Source organism: Schistocerca americana, chromosome 3, assembly GCF_021461395.2.
Source record: "Schistocerca americana isolate TAMUIC-IGC-003095 chromosome 3, iqSchAmer2.1, whole genome shotgun sequence".
In the NCBI taxonomy this organism is placed as follows: Eukaryota; Metazoa; Arthropoda; class Insecta; order Orthoptera; family Acrididae; genus Schistocerca; species Schistocerca americana.
The window spans coordinates 112,818,060-112,841,086 of record NC_060121.1 but is presented as its reverse complement, the minus strand read 5'-3'; the positions used below and the strand labels follow the sequence as shown (position 1 = coordinate 112,841,086).

The 23,027-nt window shown below is 43.9% G+C and overlaps 2 protein-coding genes across 5 annotated transcripts in view; both read right to left on the bottom strand.

Moving 5' to 3' along the window:
• Positions 1-23,027, bottom strand: part of LOC124607208 (troponin I 3-like) — a 129,404-nt gene that overhangs the window by 100,245 nt on the left and 6,132 nt on the right. The window lies entirely within an intron of this gene.
• Positions 22,157-23,027, bottom strand: part of LOC124605903 (translation initiation factor IF-2-like) — a 45,361-nt gene continuing 44,490 nt past the window's right edge. The window contains exon 4 of the mRNA XM_047137850.1: positions 22,157-22,345. Coding sequence (XP_046993806.1) covers positions 22,157-22,345 — 189 coding nt within the window. The remainder of the gene's footprint in view (positions 22,346-23,027) is intronic.

Sequence of the window (23,027 nt, the reverse complement as noted above, 5' to 3'; positions counted from 1 at the left end):
GAAAGCCGGTGTTGTCATTCTTACTGGGTGCTACGCAGTCAGCTAGCTGACGAGGGTAGTTCCCCGATGCTGTCGTTCAACAGGGTGTAATAAAAAGGTACGGCCAAACAGTAAGAAAACATTCCGCAGGCGCAGTTGAAGAAAATACGTTGTATGGCCATGGGTCGAGAAATGCTCAATTTCCATGTTAGAACTCAGTTTCTACAACTCTTCAAGACATTTATGATGGAAAACTCACAGGGAAAGAACGTATCAGCACAGTATGAAACTCATTCGCAAATGAAATGTTCAAAATGCCATCCATTAGCAAGCATACTAGCTTCAACACGCCTTCGCACTCAGTGCTCCCTAAGACTACAATCAATTACTTGAAACCATCTCCTTTCGGGACACCATCATTCTGGAAATCTCTCCCGATACCAACGTTGACACCATGCCATTACCATCTACTAATCCGTACAGCAAATGGGCATATGCCATCTTTGCATTCGAGTACACTTCCATTCTACTCTACCGGAAATCAAGTCCGTGATGAACACTAAACAGCCGCTGCTACGTGGTTGATACTACTAGAGCAAGGAAGTTATTAGTTGACCACAATATTCTTATACCTGGCAGTAAGGGCGCCTCGGTCTGTTAATCGTGGGTTTTCATCGTGGTATTTAACGAGTACACGCTGAACCACTTGGTAGTATATGCACAAGTGTCCTGAAAGCACTCACAGTGCGACGCAGTTTTCTTAATCACCGCTGTACTTGTTTGCTGTAGCAACTCCGCGTGATTCAGATAACGGCCATGGTAGGCCAAGTACAATAATATTGTGGTGGTTAGCAGTAGCATGTAAACACAAACAATGAAGTGAGTCACATGTCAGTACTTCCTGCGTTCGACTGGAACAGCAAACACTGGCGATGAGCCTAAGAACTATAACTTACTGTGCACTCCAGCCAAATGTAACCAATAGCGTGTTTTGAGTATTTTACGTTAGGAAACGTTTAATGTACTGCTGGTAACTCTGTTTCTATGTGTTTCCTGAAATTTTGGCTGCAACTTTTCGTTAACCCTGTACAGGGCATTCTGCTGAGGTGTCCCACATCCACGAGGTTCTCCTCAATGTGGGTGTGCAGAACAAAGAATTCATTTAATCTAATCTAATGTAACCTGACCAATGGTTTCCTTCATCCCCTTCCAAGGGAAGCGTCATTCGAAAGTGGGGAAAGGGGGGAGCATGTTTTTATCACATCTCTCCCCCGGCCATTAATATTTCATTTCGAAATAAGAGACGCTACTTGTGTTCCCATGTGTCTGAATGGACCCTATAACTGCCCTCTCGCCAAGAAAATGCCATGATGTGATTTGAAAAAAGACATCGTCCCATCGGGCTGTATTGTAAAATAGTATTCTAGTAAGCACTACTAGTAATGCTCGAAACTAATAGTGCTTAATAAAGTACTGTTTTATAAGACAGCCCGATGGAACGGTGTCTTTCTTCAAATTTTTCGAGACTGTGATGCCCACCCAGAAGACGGTGACTCTTGATGGGACCTCACGTCGAAAATTCATACATGTCACAAGGCTGTTATACATGTTCACTGCTCTGCCACAGAGTTTGATGTAGCCTAATCTTAAATGACAGCGGGAGTATGGGAGTATTTCTCTCCTTCTCGTTACTAAACTAAAGCAGAAGTGCGAACTGTAGGAACAGCAACAAACGAAGATTTGGCAGAAAAAATGTCACTCGCAAAAAACTGGCAATGCCATTTAGTAAAACTTTCCGTCAATGTGATCCAGTTATCCTATTGCCTTACGGAACAACGTTTCGGCCACTGATTCAAGTGTTCTCAATCGGGGTGACGTATTTATTACCTGTCCAGTGCCACGTTCACCTCTCATACAATGTAAAGTCAGTTTGTCAAGAAGGGCGTTGGGTCGGATTGTAGAAGTACGGAGGCGAGACGTTTTGTATTGCTTGCAGTTTTTGACAAACTGCGTGTGCAAGTGGCACGAAATTACACCATATAATATCTGAACGCGGCACTGGCCTAATAGTAAATTCAGCAACCTGCTGAAGGACACTTCCGACAATAGCCAAAACGTTCGTCCGGGAAACAAGATGTCAACGAGGTCAAACAGCGGGGAAAGTTACACATTAGATGATAACGGCTGCGGAAACTCGCGCTCGCACCACTAGCGTTGGAGTGTGGTTGGGATAAAAGGGAAGGAGGAGAAGGAGAGGAGGACGAAGAAGGAGAAATGTAAGAAGTAACAGGGGAAGAAGGAGGAGGAATATGAGAAATAAATCTAAGAGCAAGATGAATTCTGAGGACTAGAACTGTCAGTCTGACCGAGAACAAGCGACTGTAGAGGTAGAAGGAGGAGGTTGATGAAAGTGCAGATGAAGGTTTATGAGAAGCAATAAAAGTGAGAGGAGAAGCAAGCAAGAGTAATGAGGAGAAAGGAGACACTTAGGATCTAATAGTATGATTCATTAATAGATCAACACGTTCCGAATTGAATGGAAAAGAACTGTAGTGACTACATATCTCAGCAACGCAGACATTTTACAAACCGTTTGATGCGAAGACGACCTTTGATTTCTGCCAATAGAATTATATGTAAAAGCAGGGTGGCGATTGCGAGATGACAAAAGGAACCGCTGCGAGGTGTGCTGTGGCTAGGCAGGGCTGGGAAGCGCCGCTGGGGACGGAAATAGACGCGGCCAAATTTGGGGCGCTGGCCGCCAGCCGCGCCGGTCTACAGTGTCGGGTGCTGGCTGCTGGGCCTGGGACTGCGCCTACAGCATTCTAGGTCTGCACTCCGCAAAACACGGTGTGTGGCGGGCGGTATTATTCGCCCCTTGCCTGTTTCATGAAGCGGGAGCAACAAGCTTCCTCAAGAGCAACAATCTCTCTGCAAAGGTGCAATGCCACTGTGTTCAACTTTGCGCATGCGCATACATTCCCAGCAGCGCAACAGAACATGCGCATTTACATTTGCGTAACTCCCTGGAAATCGAAGCCGTGAGTAAAGTGCATTGCTTTCCACCTTCGGTGGGAATGTTCGCGCTTTTTCGCAGACGATAGTAAGAAGGGGCCCGTGTACGATTTACAGTGTGTTGAGATTAATCTGTGAAGCAATTTGTGAGCAAATATGTCTGTTGAGTCCTAATGAAGCTCACTTAAATTTATAGATGATTATCGACAAAGAAAAGTCGTATGGGGATGGCACTTTTAAAGATTATTGGAGTAAAAATTTGAGGCGCGATGTCCTGGGTGTCAAACATCAGACAAAAAGTCTCCGATTATCTTACTATACAGAAAGAGATATCATAAGATTCGAAGTAGGAAAACGGAGAAAAATAAACCAGAAATTTTTGAAAACTGTATATGAAAACTGTGGACGAATATTCATGATATGGGACTTAATTGTGCAACAACTGAGAAGCGTGACATTTGTGCAATAGAAATGATGAGATATGTATAACTTGTCAACAAACTACTATAAACAGAAACGAAGGACATTGATGATACAAAAACACAACCTTTGTTCTACTAGATTCTAGGGTCCATGAATTTCCAAAATTTGTCGAGTCTGAAGATTTGAACCTACATGTAGCCTAATCTTTCATGATTAAAATTGTATAACGCACTGGACGTTAATTAACCCTCATATAAAGATTAAGAAAATCGCCTATGAATTTCTCAGTTTCAGGAATAATAACAGAAATGCTATATTTTTAAATGTGAAATAAATAGTTGAAACTGATACATAAATAGGCGGTTATCAGCTAATGAAATGTTATTTCCTGCCTTATCGCTGCAGTTTCCCAAGTAGAAAATCTAAATTCTTCGAATGACCTCCATCTGAAATTTGCAAACAAAACATTGTAGTCACTTTCTATTTCTCGTACCACTGTTATTTAGATACTTCTTTACCTATAGTCGCTTTTGCGTTTTCTTTTTCTGTCGCCATCTCATCGTAATAAACGCACCGCAAGCTCCATAGCAAAGAAGGAGACCCATAGCAGACTACTTGCGCAATGAGGAAACATGTGGACACGAGGCCTCGTACAAGAGTTCTTTCTACAAATTTTTGTGCATGCCCTTTTATTCTCGTACGTCTGCGATTGGGCGTGAGGAGAGAGTCGCACCCTAGGAAAGTAGATTCTCGCGGCTGTAACATCGACTGAATGTTCCCGATCTTCCAGACGCGTCAAGTGATTAAAACACAACGATCTTTCAACCAAGCACTCCTTGGCTATTTTTAGTGAAGTAATCTTAAGTAAAGATGAGAGTAAGACCAACGACGAGAAACAGGAACAGAAATTTCCTTTTTTGCCGTTCTGTTTCTCCGTGTCGCACAAGATAAGCCGTCTGTTGCAACGACACAAAATCCTATCGATCTTCAGACCACACAAAGAGTGTACACTGTGGAACAACTGAAGAAGGACCACGAGAGATTTTATCTTCTACGCTACTCCGAAAAACCCACTTTAGCTGAGCACGCTCTAGAAAACGGCAACCGGCTCCAATTTGACGAAATCTCAGGGTTTCCGGGACTACCTAATTAAAGAAGATATCGAAATAAAAATCACTGACAACAGCCTTAATAGAGATGGCGGTCTGCAGCTTATCGCAGCGTGGGATCCATGGATCGCGATATTGAAGTGGTCACGTCAAACGCAGAGTGTACGTTTTCCCATATATGACGATGCTGCGAACACCAGTGACGTCACAGCGGGCAGCGAGACTATTCAAGGACTTACCAACGGCCCATCAGCAGTCATTCCACTTGACAACAGCCAAGGAATACTGGCTCGAAAGCTCGTGGCATATTAACCACTTGACGCGGCTGGAAGCCCGTAAATTTAAAAGGTGTCCTTTGTAATATGTTGGTCTACTCTTCTCATAACGTATGCTCTCGGAATTTCAAACTTCTTCCTGATGCACAATACCTCTTTCGTAGCGTCCGTCTCTGGAGATTCTGAGTATCTTAGCAACTGCCGCATTTAATAAATGAGGCCGTGATGAAACACGCCGCTATTCGTTGGATATTTCTTCTCTATATCTTATACCGGAAAAACCTGACAAGTCTTGCAAACTGATGACCAATACTCAAGAATCGGTCGATCAAATCTTCTGTAAACTACTACTTCCACTGATAACTTACATTTACATATTTTTCTCCTATGAGCCTTAGCCTGACATGTACTTTTTCTACATCGTACTTCACTCGTAGTTTGGTGGTATATGCGGTGCATTATTGTCATCTAGAGCCAGCACATGGGTGTCGTTTATAGAACTGATACTTCACATTGTCACAATATTGTTATGAATGTCATTATTATTATTATTATTATTATTATTCATACTACTACTATTATTATTATTATTTATTGTTGTTGTTATTTGAATCCGCTGTAGATTACCAAGCGGTAATAACTGTGCTGCTGAGATATGTAGTGGAGGTCTTCAAAAATGGTTCAAATGGCTCTAAGCACTATAGGACTTAACATATGAGGTCATGAGTCCCCTAGACTTAGAACTACTTAAACCCACCTAACCTAAGGACATCACACACATCCATGCCTGAGGCAGGAGTCGAACCTGCGACTGCAGCAGCCGCATGGTCCCGGACTGAAACGCCTAGAACCGCTCGACCACAGCGGCCGGCCTTCCTCACACATTTCTTTCTCTTCCTAGATTTAGGTTTTAGCGTAGTTCCTCACTTATTCGAGTGATCTTGGGACATAACAGACATTCTGTGGCATGGAGTTTAATCAAGAGCTGTCATGAATGATTACGGAAAGAAACGGAATAGGGCACAAAGTCTACTCCAGTCCACAGACTCAAGACGGCGTAATATAACGTCCCCTCCGACAGACGGATAGTAGTCGCAAACATTCAGTGGTGAGCAAAACTGAAGGACGAAAGTAACTTTCACGTGATGTGTCATTGCTATGTAACATAGGTCGGTGAAACTTGGACCGTAGATACATATAACAGCTACAGTACAATACAGAAGGTAACTGAACGAAATCTCAACCAGACGAACAGAAGTGACAGTCACCGCAGTTCATGCTGGTCCCCTGCAGATTACAAAAGGCGAACCGTGGTTCTTAATAACGTGTGTGATTACCACGGACTGCAATGCACACTCTGCAACGTGCTCACCTGCTGGGCTACAAGATTGCTGAGGAGTTCTTGAGGTAGGGCGTGTCAGCAGCTCGTGGTCTAGTGGCTAGCGTTCGATTCCCGGCCGGTTGGGCTGGGTGTTTGTGTTGTCCTCATTTCATCATCATCATCATCACATCATCATCATCATTCGTGACAGTGGCTGGATTGGACTGTGTAAAAATTGGGACTCTGTACGGGCGCTGATGACCGCGCAGTTGAGCGCCCCACAAACCAAACATCATCATCATCATCATCAGGTAGGGCGTTCCAGTCCTCCACCAGGGCGGTTGACAACTGCTGGATGGTCGTTCGCGCACGTGGACGAGTTGCAATACGTCTGCCCAACGCATCCCATGCGTAGCAGATGGGAAACGAAGAGGCCAGTCCATTCGCCGAATATCCTCTCGTTCCAAGAACTCCCGCAGTTAGATGCGGTCGTGCATCGTCATCCATAAAAAATGAAGTCAGGCACGACTGCACCGCCGAAACAGTCCTCACGGGGAAGCAGTACAGTGGCATAATAACGTTGACTGCTGAGTGTACCGTGATCGAAGATTCAGTACGCCCAAATAACATTATGCCTCCCCACACAACAACACCTGGATCAGCAAAATGGATATACCCTCATATGAGTTGATGTGAGAACGCGTGATGCATCCAGGAACATTGTCGACATGGCCGTTTTGGTGGTTAGATGTTATGGTGTGGGGAGGCGTACTGACATCCCGATCTTCATACACGGTACATTCTGTAGTCAGTGTTTATGTGACACTGTAGTCCTTCCCCATCAGGGCCTTTTCAGGAGTGCACTCGACCATGACTTCATTTCTTGTGGATCACTGTGCGCGACTGCATCGAACTGCGCAAGTGGAGGAGCTGTCGTAGTGAGAGATATGGACTGGCCCACCAGTTCATCCAATTTAAATCCCAGCGACCACGCGTGGGATGTATTGGGAAGACGTTTTGAAACACGTCCGTATGCACCAGCGACCATCCAGCTGAATTGTGGAGGAATGGAACACCCTACTATAACAACTCATTACCAATCTTGCGGTCAGCATAGGAGCACGTTGCAGAGCCTGCGCTGCCGTCTTTGGTCATCATAACCCTATTAAGAACCATGCCACCCCATCCCCCCCTCCCCCTTTGTAATGTCCAGGAAAACACCGTGATCGGCAGCGACTTCAGAGTCAATTGTCTTTCAATAAAAGTGTCATTTCTGTTCGTCTAATTGCGAATTTTTCACTTACCTTCTTTACTATAAGCCTATTGTAGGTGTTCTTTCTAGGTCCAAGTTTCATCGAGCTATGTTTACTTGGCAGTGAGGTATCACGCGAAAGTTACTTTTGTCCTTAAGTTTCACGCTCCAGTGTACTATGTTAGCCACTGTGCAGTGCATACTGGCAGGTACTTCACTTCAATAGTAACTGTTCTGTGTTCTACTCCATTCGCGTATTGGGCGAGGGAAGAATGCTTGTCTCTTTGCCTCTGCACACGCCCTAATCTTTCTTCATTTGTTCTAGTGACTCGTACGCAAGTTATACCATAGTGGAAGCAGAATGGATTCCTCATTTAAATTCCCCGAGCATTTCTATTACACTATCGTACGGGCTATGCCGTTCTGTTACTGTCCTAACAGCGCGTGTCTAAATTCGTTCGATGCACGTTGTCATGCCTACACAGAGACACTGAGAAGAGTTTTGGCGGATGGAAACTGACTCAGATGCCAGCGGACGGAAAAGTGATCAGGAACTGTATGTCGCGACACCTCTTCCCGTTGCTGGCTGAATACTGCTGTTCCAAATTCATCATTCGCTGGGTTTCGAGTCAGTTACCCCTGAGTTGAGCGCCACAGCACTAGCAAGCGTCAGCGACCTTGGCTATGGAGATACTGCCTCAGACATAGTGAGGAATATCGTAAAAATAATAACTGTAATTTTAAAGAAGTTGAGAAAGATGCAAATATCTAACAGCTTCTATAGCCTCAAGAAATATATATATTACTCACATTGGCACAGGTCAATCATTTTGTGAAAAGGTATGTGTGGTGTATACGCCTTTCGTATAAAGAAAATGTCTGTTGCTGCTTCCGTTCAAATGGTTCAAATGGCTCTGAGCACTATGGGACTTAACTTCTGAGGTCATCAGTCCCCTAGAACTTAGAACTACTTAAACCTAACTAACCTATGGACATCACACACATCCACGCCCGAGGCAGGATTCGAACCTGCGACCGTAGTAGTCGCGCGGTTCCGGACTGAGCACCTGAACCGCTAGCTGCTTCCGTGTTTTCACTGTTTCAGTGCAGTCGATTACCTAACTGCTGTTCAAGTGAAGTCAGCGAAAAGTAATAATGATTTTCCATTTGAAGCTAAGTGTGTGAATTGCGGTGAGTGGAATAATGTCGTGTGTGTGTGACAGAGAGAGAGAGAGAGAGAGAGAGAGAGAGAGAGAGAGTCTAGAAATGATGAAATATGTGGAAGAATTTGAATCTAACTAACTAACTATAACTAAGACACAAATTTGCTTCCATGTAGTACTTCCACATTGTATTAAATAAATAGCTAAGACACAAATTTGCTTCCATGTAATTCTTCTACATTGTGCGTACTGTACACCTCTTTAGAAGTGACTTCACTACATAACTGTGTAAAGAGTAGTGTTGTTATTAGGGGGACTAGGAAGGGCATGATACGTACAAAGAGAGAAAACTGCGAAATTTTTGTCGTCGAATCCATTTGCGACATACTCGACTGATGGCTTTTCAGTAAAAGATTATTCGAATAGAGCTTCGTAGACAGTTGGGACCTTTCAGAAACGAAAACAAAATAATTAGATGTTTGCGCACGAACCAAGAAGACCGCCATTTTGTCAATATTGGCAATTGATTCAGATTTTCAATTCTCCCAAAAGAAGCTGTTTTAAAATTTGTCGGGGGGTGTACAGCAGGCAAAAGATTTCAAAGCTTTTGTCCCGCAACACTGACGACACGGTCTTTAATAGTAGACAATCTGAAGGTTGCACAGGGAAACACACGTATATTATTCAACCTCTTGCGTCCATCATCAACTGCCTCTGCCTTTCTTATATGTTCACTTTCCTCTCACTTCTTCTCCCACATATTCTTTCCATACCTCATTTTCTTACTTGTGGCAATAGTGTCTTAGTATACCCTTCTTATCGTCTTTAAATTTTCTAGAGACGCGATAGAACTGACCGATAATTGGATTTCAATAAACCTCTAAGTTGCCTCCTAATTTTACTTCTTATGTACTGTCGATCCCATTGTGAATGTTTATGAAACAACAATAAATACGTACATTTGTGTTTCGCGCTGCGAGACCCAGAAAGGAGACAGAATAAAAATCTCATTCAATATTTAACAACCTTTTAATTTAGTAGCATCGTCCACAACGTCAAAAAATTGGCTGATACAGCTAACACAAAAGTCCCCTCTTTTACAATTTTCGAGCACATCTAAGATTCGTTTATAGTTTCGGCAAAACACTAGTTCGCCTACGTTAGTTATGTAATGCCCTCTGGTCTACACTGTACCAGTTGCGAGTCTAAGAAGTTAACATACTGCCCTCTTTCTGATGATTGCTACGGGGAAACAAATTGAGTTAATATTTTGTCTCCTAACAAGATGTTGTCTTAGCGTCTTCTGCCATATGAGTTCTTATACTTGGCAATAAAAAGCAGTTTGTATATAGTACAGAGGCTGCAGAGATTAACAAATTGAAGGTTTTACAGAAAGTTCCAAATAGTCTTAACTAGAAGAATGATGCTACTTTCCTTCAACCGGACATACAGTTTAATGTAGAATATGAACCATGCTGCATCTTGGTCTTCCCGCATACGGAAAGTATTACCAGAAGCAAGAACCGTGCTATCTGCCAAAAACAGACCTTCCTACAGATTAGAAGTCGAACCCAGAACGTTTGGATATGTAGTCTGATTTTGCCCATCGAAATATCTAAACCACAAGGCTTATACTGTGTCCCTAGTAAGTGCTATAAATAAATCATACTGAAGTGAATATACACGTTTTAGACACAGCAGTATATGTAGATAGATCCCTAGTTGCTTGATTGAAAATAAAGGTATTTTGTGAGTGAAGAAGTCCTACAGTTTTGCTTTGGCTCTGTATTGGCTGACTTCTACACTAGTGCAATGTGTCTCGAGAATCATATTGCATCTCATGCTTCTTAATACGGCATTTTCCAGAAAAATTTCAGCACTCCGCCAGATCAACAATTTCAATAACCACATTAACCAGATCACATGCCAACATTCACGGACCGTGTTCCATAAACCCCACTCGAAGGAACGTCTCCTAGGAAGTGAACGAGGCAAATTACATTATAGCTGGCAGAACCAAAGGACCTACTTTGGAATTTTAGCACTCATAATTCATAAAATTACGAGGACTATTTCTTTTCAACTTCTGATCAATCGCGAAATTAAAACCACATTGAAAATCTGATGAGGGTTGGCGCAGATGAGTTGAACAGTATCTCTAGTAAGCCCATCAGTCAGTCCTGAGAGCACAACGAGACGTAAAGATGGTGGCAATAACAGAGTCTCCCGCTAAGTATACTGTGCCTGCTGAAGGGTTCAATCTGATTTCATGCGGTCCACATTACGTAATTATCATGCGTTTCCTTCTTCAGGACAATGCTCGGAAGCACTTCGGAGGGCAACGAAGACGCTACTGCAGCGTTTTCGATGAGGTTTGCTCATCCACCATACAGCCCGGACTTGGCCCCTTCTGATTTTCACCTCTTCGCTCACATGAACCGCTGGCTATGAGCACAATATTTTGGCACAGACAACGAGCTGAAGACCAGCGCAGGGAATTGGCGGAAGTCACAGGCAGATAGCTTTTGTCAGAGGGTATTGGAAAGTTGGTACCACGCTACGACAAATGTCTAAGTTGAAGCGGTGACTATGTGGAGGATTTGCTGGAAGGCGTAGCTAAATGTTGCAAATAAACCAACTAATACAGCCCTCGTATATGAATCGAGGCATTGGTCTGATTCCCACAATAGCTTTAATAAAATAAGTGTTATGTATTGGTTGCATTTCGATGACAAGAACGGTTTGAGTGAAACGAATACTAGTTCACCATAGGACAGATGTCAGAAGTATAAAGTCGTGTTGCAACAATCTATCACTTCAAAATTATATTTACCTGATCAAATTCTACAGTAGTCTGTTTCCTTAAAATTATTTTCCTGTGAAATCTCTTTTACTCTAGATATGTTACTCGTTTGTTTTTGTACACCGTTCATCTTAAGTGAGGTGACTGACGATTTCTTAAATTTGTGTGAGAACTATCGCATTTACGAACAGATAACGACAGTAGATAAAGCTATAAACCGTGCCAAACATTCTTATGGGAAGACAGTGGATTTAGCTGATCATAGTAAATGTTCGTCTTTTCCTGAGAGCTGGACAGCAACGTCACCTCGTTTTAGACTGATAGTCTGATGAAGCACTCGTGCTGCCAAAACTCGAATCATACTATTGTCCATCGCACAATCTTGTCATTAAATGCTTCTAAATCAATATAACAAGATTTGGGAGAATGGTATTTGTAATCCCGTTAGGCTGTCCTGATTTCGGTTTTTCGTGGTTTCCCTAAATTGCTTAAGGAGAACGACGGCGTGGTTCCTTTGGAAAGATATGGCCAGTTTCTTTCTTCATCCTGCTTCTCTCCGAGCTTGGGCTACATTTCTGATGACGTGGTCTCCGACGAGACATTAAACCGCAAGTTTCCTTCCTTTCTTTAACAAGACGGTCGTCCCTGTAGTATAGTGACTACATGTCGTTTGCAGAGCAGCACTTCATTCCAGTTATGAACAATGATAAGCTGTTAACATACTAAGTAAAGCAAACAAAAATATAAAAGAAAAGAAAAAAGTTATGTGGTATTTGATGGCAGACTCAAGAGGGATTGTTGAACTGTCTCAGTAGAAACGATTTCTCCGTCACTCCAATTGGCATATTTTCTTCACTGTGCGTATGTGTTGTGTCTCTAGCGGACCTATGTAGAAGTCTGTGAAGAGCTCGCTGAAGTGTGGTGTGTGTGATGTCGAAGGGGAAGGGCGCCAACGCGTTGCACTTCGACAGCACTTCTCAGCACTAAACGTCTCCATCCGACTGACGGATAAACTTCAGTTGTGTAAAATGACGTTACTACATGAGACACTGCTGAGAGGTCCGGGGTCTGATACACGACATTGAAGAATAGTGTGGCACTCAGAAATCGTTCTTTCTCTCTTCTGTTCAGTAGAACTTGAACCGGTTTCATCAGGCCATAGTAACAGTGCACACCAGCTACTTCGGCTACAGAGACAGTTATACAGACAGTAAATAAAGTAAGTATACATAATATAAAAATCACGTCCCTTATATTCTATACTTAGATTATGTACAGCCTGAAAAGAAATCAAAAACCAGTTGTATCAGTTGAGGGCATGATAGGCAGGCAGTAGTTCAGAAAAGAGCGAGAGAGGATTGTAGCCCATATATAGATGTAGCCTTTATATAGATGTAGAACAAGCAGCAAAGGAACCCAAAGAGAAATTCTGAAAAGGAATTAACGTCAGTGGAGAAGAAATGAAACACTTTGTTTGCAATTCTGTCAGAGACGGAAAAGAAATGGGGAGCTTACTTAAGCACTACGGATACAGTCTTAAAACATGTTGTACGATGAGCATAAACAAAAGCAAGGCAGGGAAAATGGAACGTTATCTAATTAACTAGGAGGATCGTAAGGAAGTTCGATTAGGAAATGAGACACTGAAAGTGACGGTTGAGTTTTGCTACTTGGACAGCAGAAACCCGCCTATGACCAAAGTCGAGTTATTTGTTTGGAGTGTAGCCTTGTAAGGAAGTGAAACGTGGACGATAAACAGTTCAGAGAAGCAGAGAACAGAAGCCTTCTGAGATAAGGTGTTATGAAGAATATTGAAAGTTTGACGGCTAGATCGGATAATCAACAAAGAGGTGCTGAGTCGAAGATGGGGAGAAAAGGCGTAAGGTCAGTAAAAGAAGGGATAGGATTATAGGACACGTCCAGAGTCATCGAGGATTGGTATATTTGACAATGCAGGGAGGGGGAGCAGGTAATACATGTAGAGGGAGACCAACTCTTGCGCAGGATAGACCAGTGTGGAGTGTTGCATTAGAGAAATCTCGGGACTGAACGCCACAGCAACATCACGCATTTTTAGGCGGAATCAAGGGACATGCCTTAAAATTTTAAGAAGAACGATTTCACTGCGTTTATAGCGAGTTTTGGTAAGTGTATTCGTATATTCACGAGTCTGTTAAGCTAATTCTTTCTTGGAGGATATTGGCCTGGCATGTGGTCTTTGGGTGGTACCGGATAGACCAAATGTGCGACATTCTTGCATGAATAACGTTGAGTCACGGATCCTTCAAAAAGTATTACACTGAAAAAAAAGTGAAATATTGGTGCTTCACTATGTCTGCATATCTCAGCGCACGGTAATGCGCTGCTTGGACCATTTTCTGTCATCGTCTGAGTAAGGTCGAATACATTAAACGCTTTCACTCGATGTCAGCGCCTCATAGGCGAATGGTCGTCATTCTCTCGATTAGTCATACAGTGGAATCGCCATTCAGAGGCTGGCATGACACGAACACAATATCGGAGAATCGTGTGTATGGAGACAGAGTTTTTTAATTGAACGCAATGGAATGTAGTAATAAGGGTCAGATGGAATTGGCAGAATGGTCTTCCCGTGCTCTGAATGTACGTCAGATCAGTCATGAAAAAGTAGACTGCGTTTTCGTTGGCAAGCTTTGCGCTCAGTAGTAGCCAGATTAATCCTGCGGTACTTTTATTAATCATGACCTAGGCGTGTTCTCCCGAACAGGTGGATGCGGAACAGTATTTGACATTATCTGAGATTTCTCTGACGGAAAGTAGAACAAGAAATTTACTAAGTTTTCCCAAACTGAAACAGAGCTCCATAGTACGTTCTTCGTTCCACATTGAAAGACAACACGCATGCCTAAACCGATAATCACAACAGCACTTTTGAAACGCTTTATCAAACTTTGGTGTGTCATATATTATTAGAGTCAGTTCAAGTATGCACCAATTTTCAGGTCCATAAGTGCAAGATGTGAAGATTAACTTCCGTGATAGGTTTCTTAGAATTTGTTAAATGCACTGAAGCACACAACTATCGCTGCATGTATGCAAGCGCCCTGTTTTCTGTAGCAAGTATCTGAACCGTGGACCGTAATACACTCCTGGAAATGGAAAAAAGAACACATTCACACCGGTGTGTCAGACCCACCATACTTGCTCCGAACACTGCGAGAGGGCTGTACAAGCAATGATCACACGCACGGCACAGCGGACACACCAGGAACCGCGGTGTTGGCCGTCGAATGGCGCTAGCTGCGCAGCATTTGTGCACCGCCGCCGTCAGTGTCAGCCAGTTTGCCGTGGCATACGGAGCTCCATCGCAGTCTTTAACACTGGTAGCATGCCGCGACAGCGTGGACGTGAACCGTATGTGCAGTTGACGGACTTTGAGCGAGGGCGTATAGTGGGCATGCGGGAGGACGGGTGGACGTACCGCCGAATTGCTCAACACGTGGGGCGTGAGGTCTCCACAGTACGTCGATGTTGTCGCCAGTGGTCGGCGGAAGGTGCACGTGCCCGTCGACCTGGGACCGGACCTCAGCGACGCACGGATGCACGCCAAGACCGTAGGATCCTACGCAGTGCCGTAGGGGACCGCACCGCCACTTCCCAGCAAATTAGGGACACTGTTGCTCCTGGGGTATCGGCGAGGACCATTCGCAACCGTCTCCATGAAGCTGGGCTACGGTCCCGCACACCGTTAGGCCGTCTTCCGCTCACGCCCCAACATCGTGCAGCCCGCCTCCAGTGGTGTCGCGACAGGCGTGAATGGAGGGACGAATGGAGACGTGTCGTCTTCAGCGATGAGAGTCGCTTCTGCCTTGGTGCCAATGATGGTCGTATGCGTGTTTGGCGCCGTGCAGGTGAGCGCCACAATCAGGACTGCATACGACCGAGGCACACAGGGCCAACACCCGGCATCATGGTGTGGGGAGCGATCTCCTACACTGGCCGTACACCACTGGTGATCGTCGAGGGGACACTGAATAGTGCACGGTACATCCAAACCGTCATCGAACCCATCGTTCTACCATTCCTAGACCGGCAAGGGAACTTGCTGTTCCAACAGGACAATGCACGTCCGCATGTATCCCGTGCCACCCAACGTGCTCTAGAAGGTGTAAGTCAACTACCCTGGCCAGCAAGATCTCCGGATCTGTCCCCCATTGAGCATGTTTGGGACTGGATGAAGCGTCGTCTCACGCGGTCTGCACGTCCAGCACGAACGCTGGTCCAACTGAGGCGCTAGGTGGAAATGGCATGGCAAGCCGTTTCACAGGACTACATCCAGCATCTCTACGATCGTCTCCATGGGAGAATAGCAGCCTGCATTGCTGCGAAAGGTGGATATACACTGTACTAGTGCCGACATTGTGCATGCTCTGTTGCCTGTGTCTATGTGCCTTTGGTTCTGTCAGTGTGATCATGTGATGTATCTGACCCCAGGAATGTGTCAATAAAGTTTCCCCTTCCTGGGACAATGAATTCACGGTGTTCTTATTTCAATTTCCAGGAGTGTATATCAATAAATTGGATTTCCGCTGTCTTAAAACTCACAAAAATTGTCTTATGTTTCATCTGTAAAGATCTCATTGTAGAACCTGCTTAAGAAAAGTTGATAATATTGTCTGGGAAATATTGTATACGTTAGATGTTTCTTGAATTGCAAGCAGAATTAGAACCATAATTATGTCGTAATTTACAAGTTTCAAAGGAAACATCACTCTGAGGAGACATATGAGAATGATAACAGAGGCACTAGATCGAGAGATCCTAGAAAATATAACAGAACCTACATGATATTTCTACTGTTCCAGATATTTATTGTGGTATCTTTGGGGTGTTACTATGAAGTGATATGAAATGAAACGAGGACAAAAAAGTAATAGCAGGAATAGCTAATGTAAGACAGATTGTTGGGAGAATTCTGGCAAAGTGTAGCGCTTCCGTTAGGGTAACAGCACGGAAGAAGTTCGTGCGATTTATTCTGAAGCGCTGTCCCAGTATTTGGAGTATTTGAATGAACTCAGAATGCCCTACTCGGATCGTAACAGCTCGGCGAAAGACACAGAACGTCTATCAGAGGCACCTAGGAAATTTAGATCAGCATCTCTGGAAGAAACGCGACGTTGTTCTCGTTATACAATGTTGCCTAATTTAGAGAATCGGTGCACGAGGAAGAATGTTCAATAATTTTTCTGGTTCTGTCGTATTTCAGGATCATGACATAAGAGAGATTATGGCATTTAATGATTCTATCATATGTTGGGATCATGATACAAGAGAGACTGGCGCACTTGCCGAAGCTTGTATACGGTTTTTTTTACCCTCCCTCTTTTCGCGAATGTTACGTGAAGTGGCTAATACTAGTGGAAAGTAGCCTTGACCATGCACTGTATGGTGTGTTTTGGAATATATACATAGCTGTACAAAACTATACGGAAGGAAGGAAGATTAGGGTTTAACGCCACGTTAGACAGGGAGCACTAGCTCTGCTTGATGAAGAATGGTGAAGGAAATTGGGTGTGCTGTTGTCAAGAATCATCCTGGCATTCACCATAAACGGTTTAGGGAAACCACAGGAAACCTTAATCAGGATGAACAACCGTCCCGACAAGTCCAATGTTTTACCACAGGAGTGCCTCTCTTGGCAAACTATAAAAACGAGGTGGAAACATGATAATGTCATTTTGGAAGCACATGTATTGGGGAATATCCACTGTCGAAACTTCAAGCAACTCAGGTACAGTAAACTATTATACCAGTGTTGTTTGAGGGGTGATGATGGCGACATGTATGATCGCTGAAAATATTGTGCCCGTTGGACACTGCAGACCGGCAGTACACCATTGGATATTTTGAATACAAATTTAGTTTCCCATGAGTTTTGATAAGTTACTGGACGCTCATTTATAATATTCGAGGTTATATATTCTTATTCGCTGGAAAGAAAGCACTTATCAACCTGCAGTTGTGATACGAGACTAGCTAACACGGATCAGCAAACGCACAGTACTGACGTATACCTTGGAGTATGCAACAGTACCTAGGTATATCTTGGTGTATACCTTGTATTGGAGAAGTTACGCGAAAAGCTATCAGAGTAAGTGCTGTTACGTGGCACAGTTCTTCGAGAGATAAAAAGATCTTGATAAGGCTTTAAATGCCCAGAAAACTTCACAAAACGAAAAAAAACTAGAATCTTATGAGTACAATATGATGATGCTGCTGCTAATGCAAGACTTTCTTTTGCTCACTTGATCTGCAGTTTCTCCTTTTCAGTCACTACTATATGCGATCCACTTGTGGGTATCATCTCGCGCTAATATGCTTTCTCGAGGAAGCTCTGTTACTCTTACGCCGTGCAGGTTATAACTGTTGCACGCTTCTTCAGAATGAAGAAACTAGAGGAGGAAACGATAAGAACGGTGGAAGGAATAACAAAATCCGGCTTCCAGATGATATCGACGTCTCTTGGACAAGAATAGACACGGGAATGGATTGTGGTCTTATTTTCACGAACTCTCCCTGCATTCACGCTGAACGGCTTATGAAAACTGTATAAACATAAACTCGGGTGACCTGGAGGGAATTTCAGTCCCGAAGAGAAGGCAACCAAATTTCGGTCGCAGACGTAATATTCCTTCTAGGGCGCATCTACTGACAACGACTTATCGCAACCTCGAGGAACGACAGTTAGTTCCGTTCATGGTCTCTAAAGTCGGTACAGTGTCTTAGTATCGTGAAGATGTGGCTTCTATTGTCAATAGGTCCATCCTGGTCTGTACGATTCTCTACATTATTCAATACGCAAATATTTTCGATCAGAATGCTGTGATAACGTCAGTTATAAGCAAAGAAAATAAACCTTAGTATAGATATCCAAAAAGATCCTCATAACTAACATATATACAATAGAAATAGATGGATATTTGGAAAAAATGGAAACGTATTTTTAGCACAATAAACAACAATGACAAAAATGGAAGAAGAGTTTGAAATATACCGAAACATGTTTTGGATGGATAACACGTGGAAAAACGAAAGGTGCCAAGCTGCCGGCGAGACGGAAAAGTTTTAGTCTGCGTGGCGTGATGGGACGTATCCTCCCAGTGAGATCTTACAGCAATAAAGATGACTATTGAAGGGAAAATAAAAGTAGCGAACTGGGTGAGACGTTGTGGGGAGAGGGTGTCAAACCATCCGCCTTCCAGCTGTCCTAATCTAGGTTTCTTGTAAGTTTTACAGAAACAGCTGGAGGAAATTGCTTGAGGATCACCACCGCTGGCGCCTGAAGCGTCTCTGTCCAACTTAACTTGTGCCTTAGCTCGAATGAGCCCCTTCTCAATGAGACGCTAAATTCTAGTATTGCATTCTTCCCTCCCTTTGAGCATATAGTGTAAAAACTGTAGACGTACCTAGAAACGTAAATATAACTGAAATTACGACGAAAGATCTATGTTGTTATGGATAGGTGTGGTGTAACACAAAACCCTACGCCATAGCCAGAAAAAGTTTGCACGCGTGTCGCAAAACGGGACCGGGCTGAAAATTCTAGCATCTACAGCGGAAAAAATGCGATGTGGAAACCTGGGGCGAGCCGGCCGAAGTGGCCGTGCGGTTAAAGGCGCTGCAGTCTGGAACCGCAAGACCGCTACGGTCGCAGGTTCGAATCCTGCCTCGGGCATGGATGTTTGTGATGTCCTTAGGTTAGTTAGGTTTAACTAGTTCTAAGTTCTAGGGGACTAATGACCTCAGCAGTTGAGTCCCATAGTGCTCAGAGCCATTTGAACCATTTGAACCAAACCTGGGGCGAGACGAGAAACACCGGTAGTTCACAAAAGTGGTGGCACGGTACCGAGCTAATTGCGGGACGGCAGGAGTACTATCTTTTAAGGATGAGAAACAGACAGAATATATGGCCGATGCTTAAGTTCGTCCTACTATGATACCTCTGCCGTTTATAATAACTTATCCGTTAGTTTCTCAGCAGAAATATTGGAAAGCGTTGATGGTAAACAACGTCGTTGTTTAACTCCTCTTCTAACACGAGTCTCATCTGTGTCCGCATCGAAAAAGGATCAAGACAATTTGGTATGGAGATGATCAAGCAGTATTGGCTGAATCAGAGGCAGAGGTACAATTTATCAATTTATGATGGAGAGGTTTGTAATTGTGGGAAGAATGATCAGAATCATCAGGCATGAAGGTCCCGTCAAAATGTCATTCGTAGGAACGACCCCAAAAACAAGTAGAGTGTTTTAGAAACTTAGAAAGTTTGGCGGTAGAAAATGGAAGCTATGTGGAGGAAATAAGAAATTGAATGTCTATGAGTAAAACAGCATTTGAAAAGGTGATAAGCATGTTGACAGCAACAATAGTTCCCATGAAAATAAGGAAGAGATTCGCGAAATGTTCTGTCTGGAGTGCAATATCGTACGGCAGCGAATCATGGACAGTCAAAACGCAAGAAATGGTTCAAATGGCTCTGAGCGCTATGGGACTTAACATCTGAGGTCATCAGTCCCATAGAACTTAGAGCTACTTAAACGTAAGTAACCTAAGGACATCACACACATCCATGCCCGAGGCAGGATTCGAACCTGCGACCATAGCGGTCGATTGGTTCCAGACTGAAGCGCCTAGAACCGCTCGGACACACCGGCCGGCAAAACACAAGAGGGACGATATTTGACAGTAAAAATGACAAAACTTTCTGTATCTGACTGTTGTTTGGTCTCCTCTTGGAGAGTATTGTAATTCTGGGTCTGCAGCCGTTTTCAAGTGATTCATTATTGTCATAGGGTACTGAGGAGTCACATTGTACATCGTAGTAGAGTTCAAGAAGATCATATGCAATGCTTGTGGCATTTGCTGTGGCATGCAGTGTGGCCAAGGGCGCCTATAAGATAGTTTGTAGGGTGGGGGGGGGGGGGGGGGGGCGAGGAGGAGAGTTCCTAGACATGGGGCTATGGTGTATTTCTAATACACAGCAAAACGCATGGGGACTTGTAAGTAGCCACAAAAAAGTTCGAGTTCCGACCCAGTTGAAAGCGTGTGCAATACTTACTACACTATATTTCCAATTGAAAGAGAAACAGCCCTCGGTCACTACATTTTTAACAAATTAACCTGGTTTCAACACTGCTAGGAGTGTCTTCTCCAGAATTTAAAACAAAGAATGATCTATATTCTATAACATGGTCCCAGAATAATGAGTAAAAACGTATGATAGGGGATAAGTACGGAATCATCGTAAAAGACTGACAATACTTATATGTCATTTATAAAATAATAAATATGCCAAAAGGGCATGAGGCCGTTTTGCAACCTGCACCACGCAAGTAACGAGCAGCCCTTAGTGGCTCGCCATCACAGCTTTCTTTTTCTTAAATAGCTTTGTGACTAATACCCTTCTGGCATATTTATTATTTTGTAAATGAAATATAAGTACTGTCAGTCTTTTATGATGATTCCGTACTTATATCCTATCATACGTTTTTAGTCATTATTCTGTGACCATGTTATAGAATATAGATCATTCCTTGTTTTAAATTCTGAAGAAGACACTCCTAGAAGTGTTGAAACCAAGTTAATTTGTTAAAAATATAGTGACCGAGGGCTGTTTCTCTTTCAATTGTAACTATTCACGGTCTCTGAACGTGCAGCCATGTAAAAAAAAAAAAAAAAGAAAAAAAAGTTACACTATATTTCTTCCCTTCCTCGGGTATGGGCGCCCTCGAATGTGAGTTAAGTGCCATAGGACGATAATGAATCACTTGAGAATGGCTTTACAGCCTAAATAGAAGAATGGTTAAATATAGGAGGTTTTATCGTTTAGACATTTCTACATGACTGACTTCCAAAATTAGGAAAGGCCTGGATCGTTTTGAAATGTGTTTGTGAAGAAACGTGCTGAAACTGGAGCTGGCTGACAGAATAGCGGATGAGGAGTACTTCTAAGAATATGAGAGGAAACGAAACTATTGGAATGGTTATAGGCCGGCCGGTGTGGCCGAGCGGTTCTAGGCGCCTCAGTCTGGAACCGCGCGACGGCTACGGTCGCAGGTTCGAATCGTGCCTCGGGCATGAATGTGTGTGATGTCCTTAGGTTAGTTAGGTTTAAGTAGTTCTAAGTTCTAGGGGACTGATGACCTCAGATGTTAAGTCCCATTGTGCTCAGAGCCATTTGAACCATTTTTTTTTGCAATGATTATAATGAGGAAATCGTCATGACTGGCATACACATTGCGAAGGAAGAGTCGTTAATGGAAAGATTGCGAAGAAGAGAATGCAGGGGGAAGAAGAAGGCTAGTAATGTTAAATACTGCTCTAAATGGACCAAGTTATCGGCAGGTTAGGGAACAGGCACAGGGCAGACGAAAGTGGAGAGCATGCAGCCGATACCTGTCGTAAGATATGAATACGAAAGAAGAATAAGAGGAAGAAGAAACTAATCTCACCAACTGCGACATGGTCGCGTATACAAACAGTGATCCTATACTGTCAAATGTTTTTTATTCCAGTCTTTGATCACAATATGAATTCTCTAGACGATGACCGGTTTCAGTCCGTAATGACCATCCTCAGATCTTTTTTACACCATGTCCTAAAGTGATAAGGCCATAATGACTCCGTCAAAACATATAACTATAAGAAACTAATCTTCAAACGAGAGAGAAGTCCGCGTGACGAAGTGTCTCTGGACTCAAAGTCAACGGCGCTTCCGCAGCGGCCACATGCTGTGGCCAGAAGTTTGGTTCCTCGCAGTCGGCCTGGAGCCGGCTTGTTACGCGGGGCGGCGGCGGGGGTGTCTCCAGCGGTTGTGCGTGGGCGGTGGGCGGCGGGCGACGATCGTCACCGCCTCCCTTCCCCCGTTCTCCAGCCGCAGGCGCGGCCGGCCGCCATTTTTGACTCGCGGCCGCGATATATTTCTGTTGGCGCTAACTTTAGCAATCGGCACGGCGCGCCGTCCAGGCTGCGCGTCGGACAGCCAGCGGGCGCCGGAGGTGGCCAACCCAACCCGCGATAGCCGACCTCGGGCGGGGAGTCATCGACAGATGTGGAGGCAGTTCGAGGAGCGCCCGCGGCCCGCGGGAAGCGTGTCGGCACCCCTGCTGCTCGTGTCGCGTACCACCGACATGGCAGACAATACTAATACCTCCCCTTTTATGCAGATGGTGCAGTTATCTATAATGAAGTATTATCAGGACAAATCTGCGCAAAATCCATTCAGACCTTAATAAGATTTCGAAGCTGGCACGGGAACTGCACCATTCGAATCAGTCAGCCCATACAAATACTTCCATCTGTCAATTTGTGGCGATATGAAACGAACTGGTCACATAGCCTCATTCGTAGGTGAAGCAGGCTCACAGCTTGACAGGATACAGCGAAAACGCAGTCCACAAAGGAGATTACTTACAAAACACTCGTGCGATACATGCTGGAATTTTGTCCGCTTGTGTGAGACCGGTAAGAAACAGATCCGACAGGGGTTATTGGGCTTATACAAAAGAGAGCAGCACGAATGGTGACACGTCAGTTTGAACAGCGGCAGCATGCCCCACGGATTCACCAAAAATGTGAACTGGCAGACGCTACGTATACCGCGACAACCTTCGTGCGCTTCATACATGTGACATCTACATCTACATCTA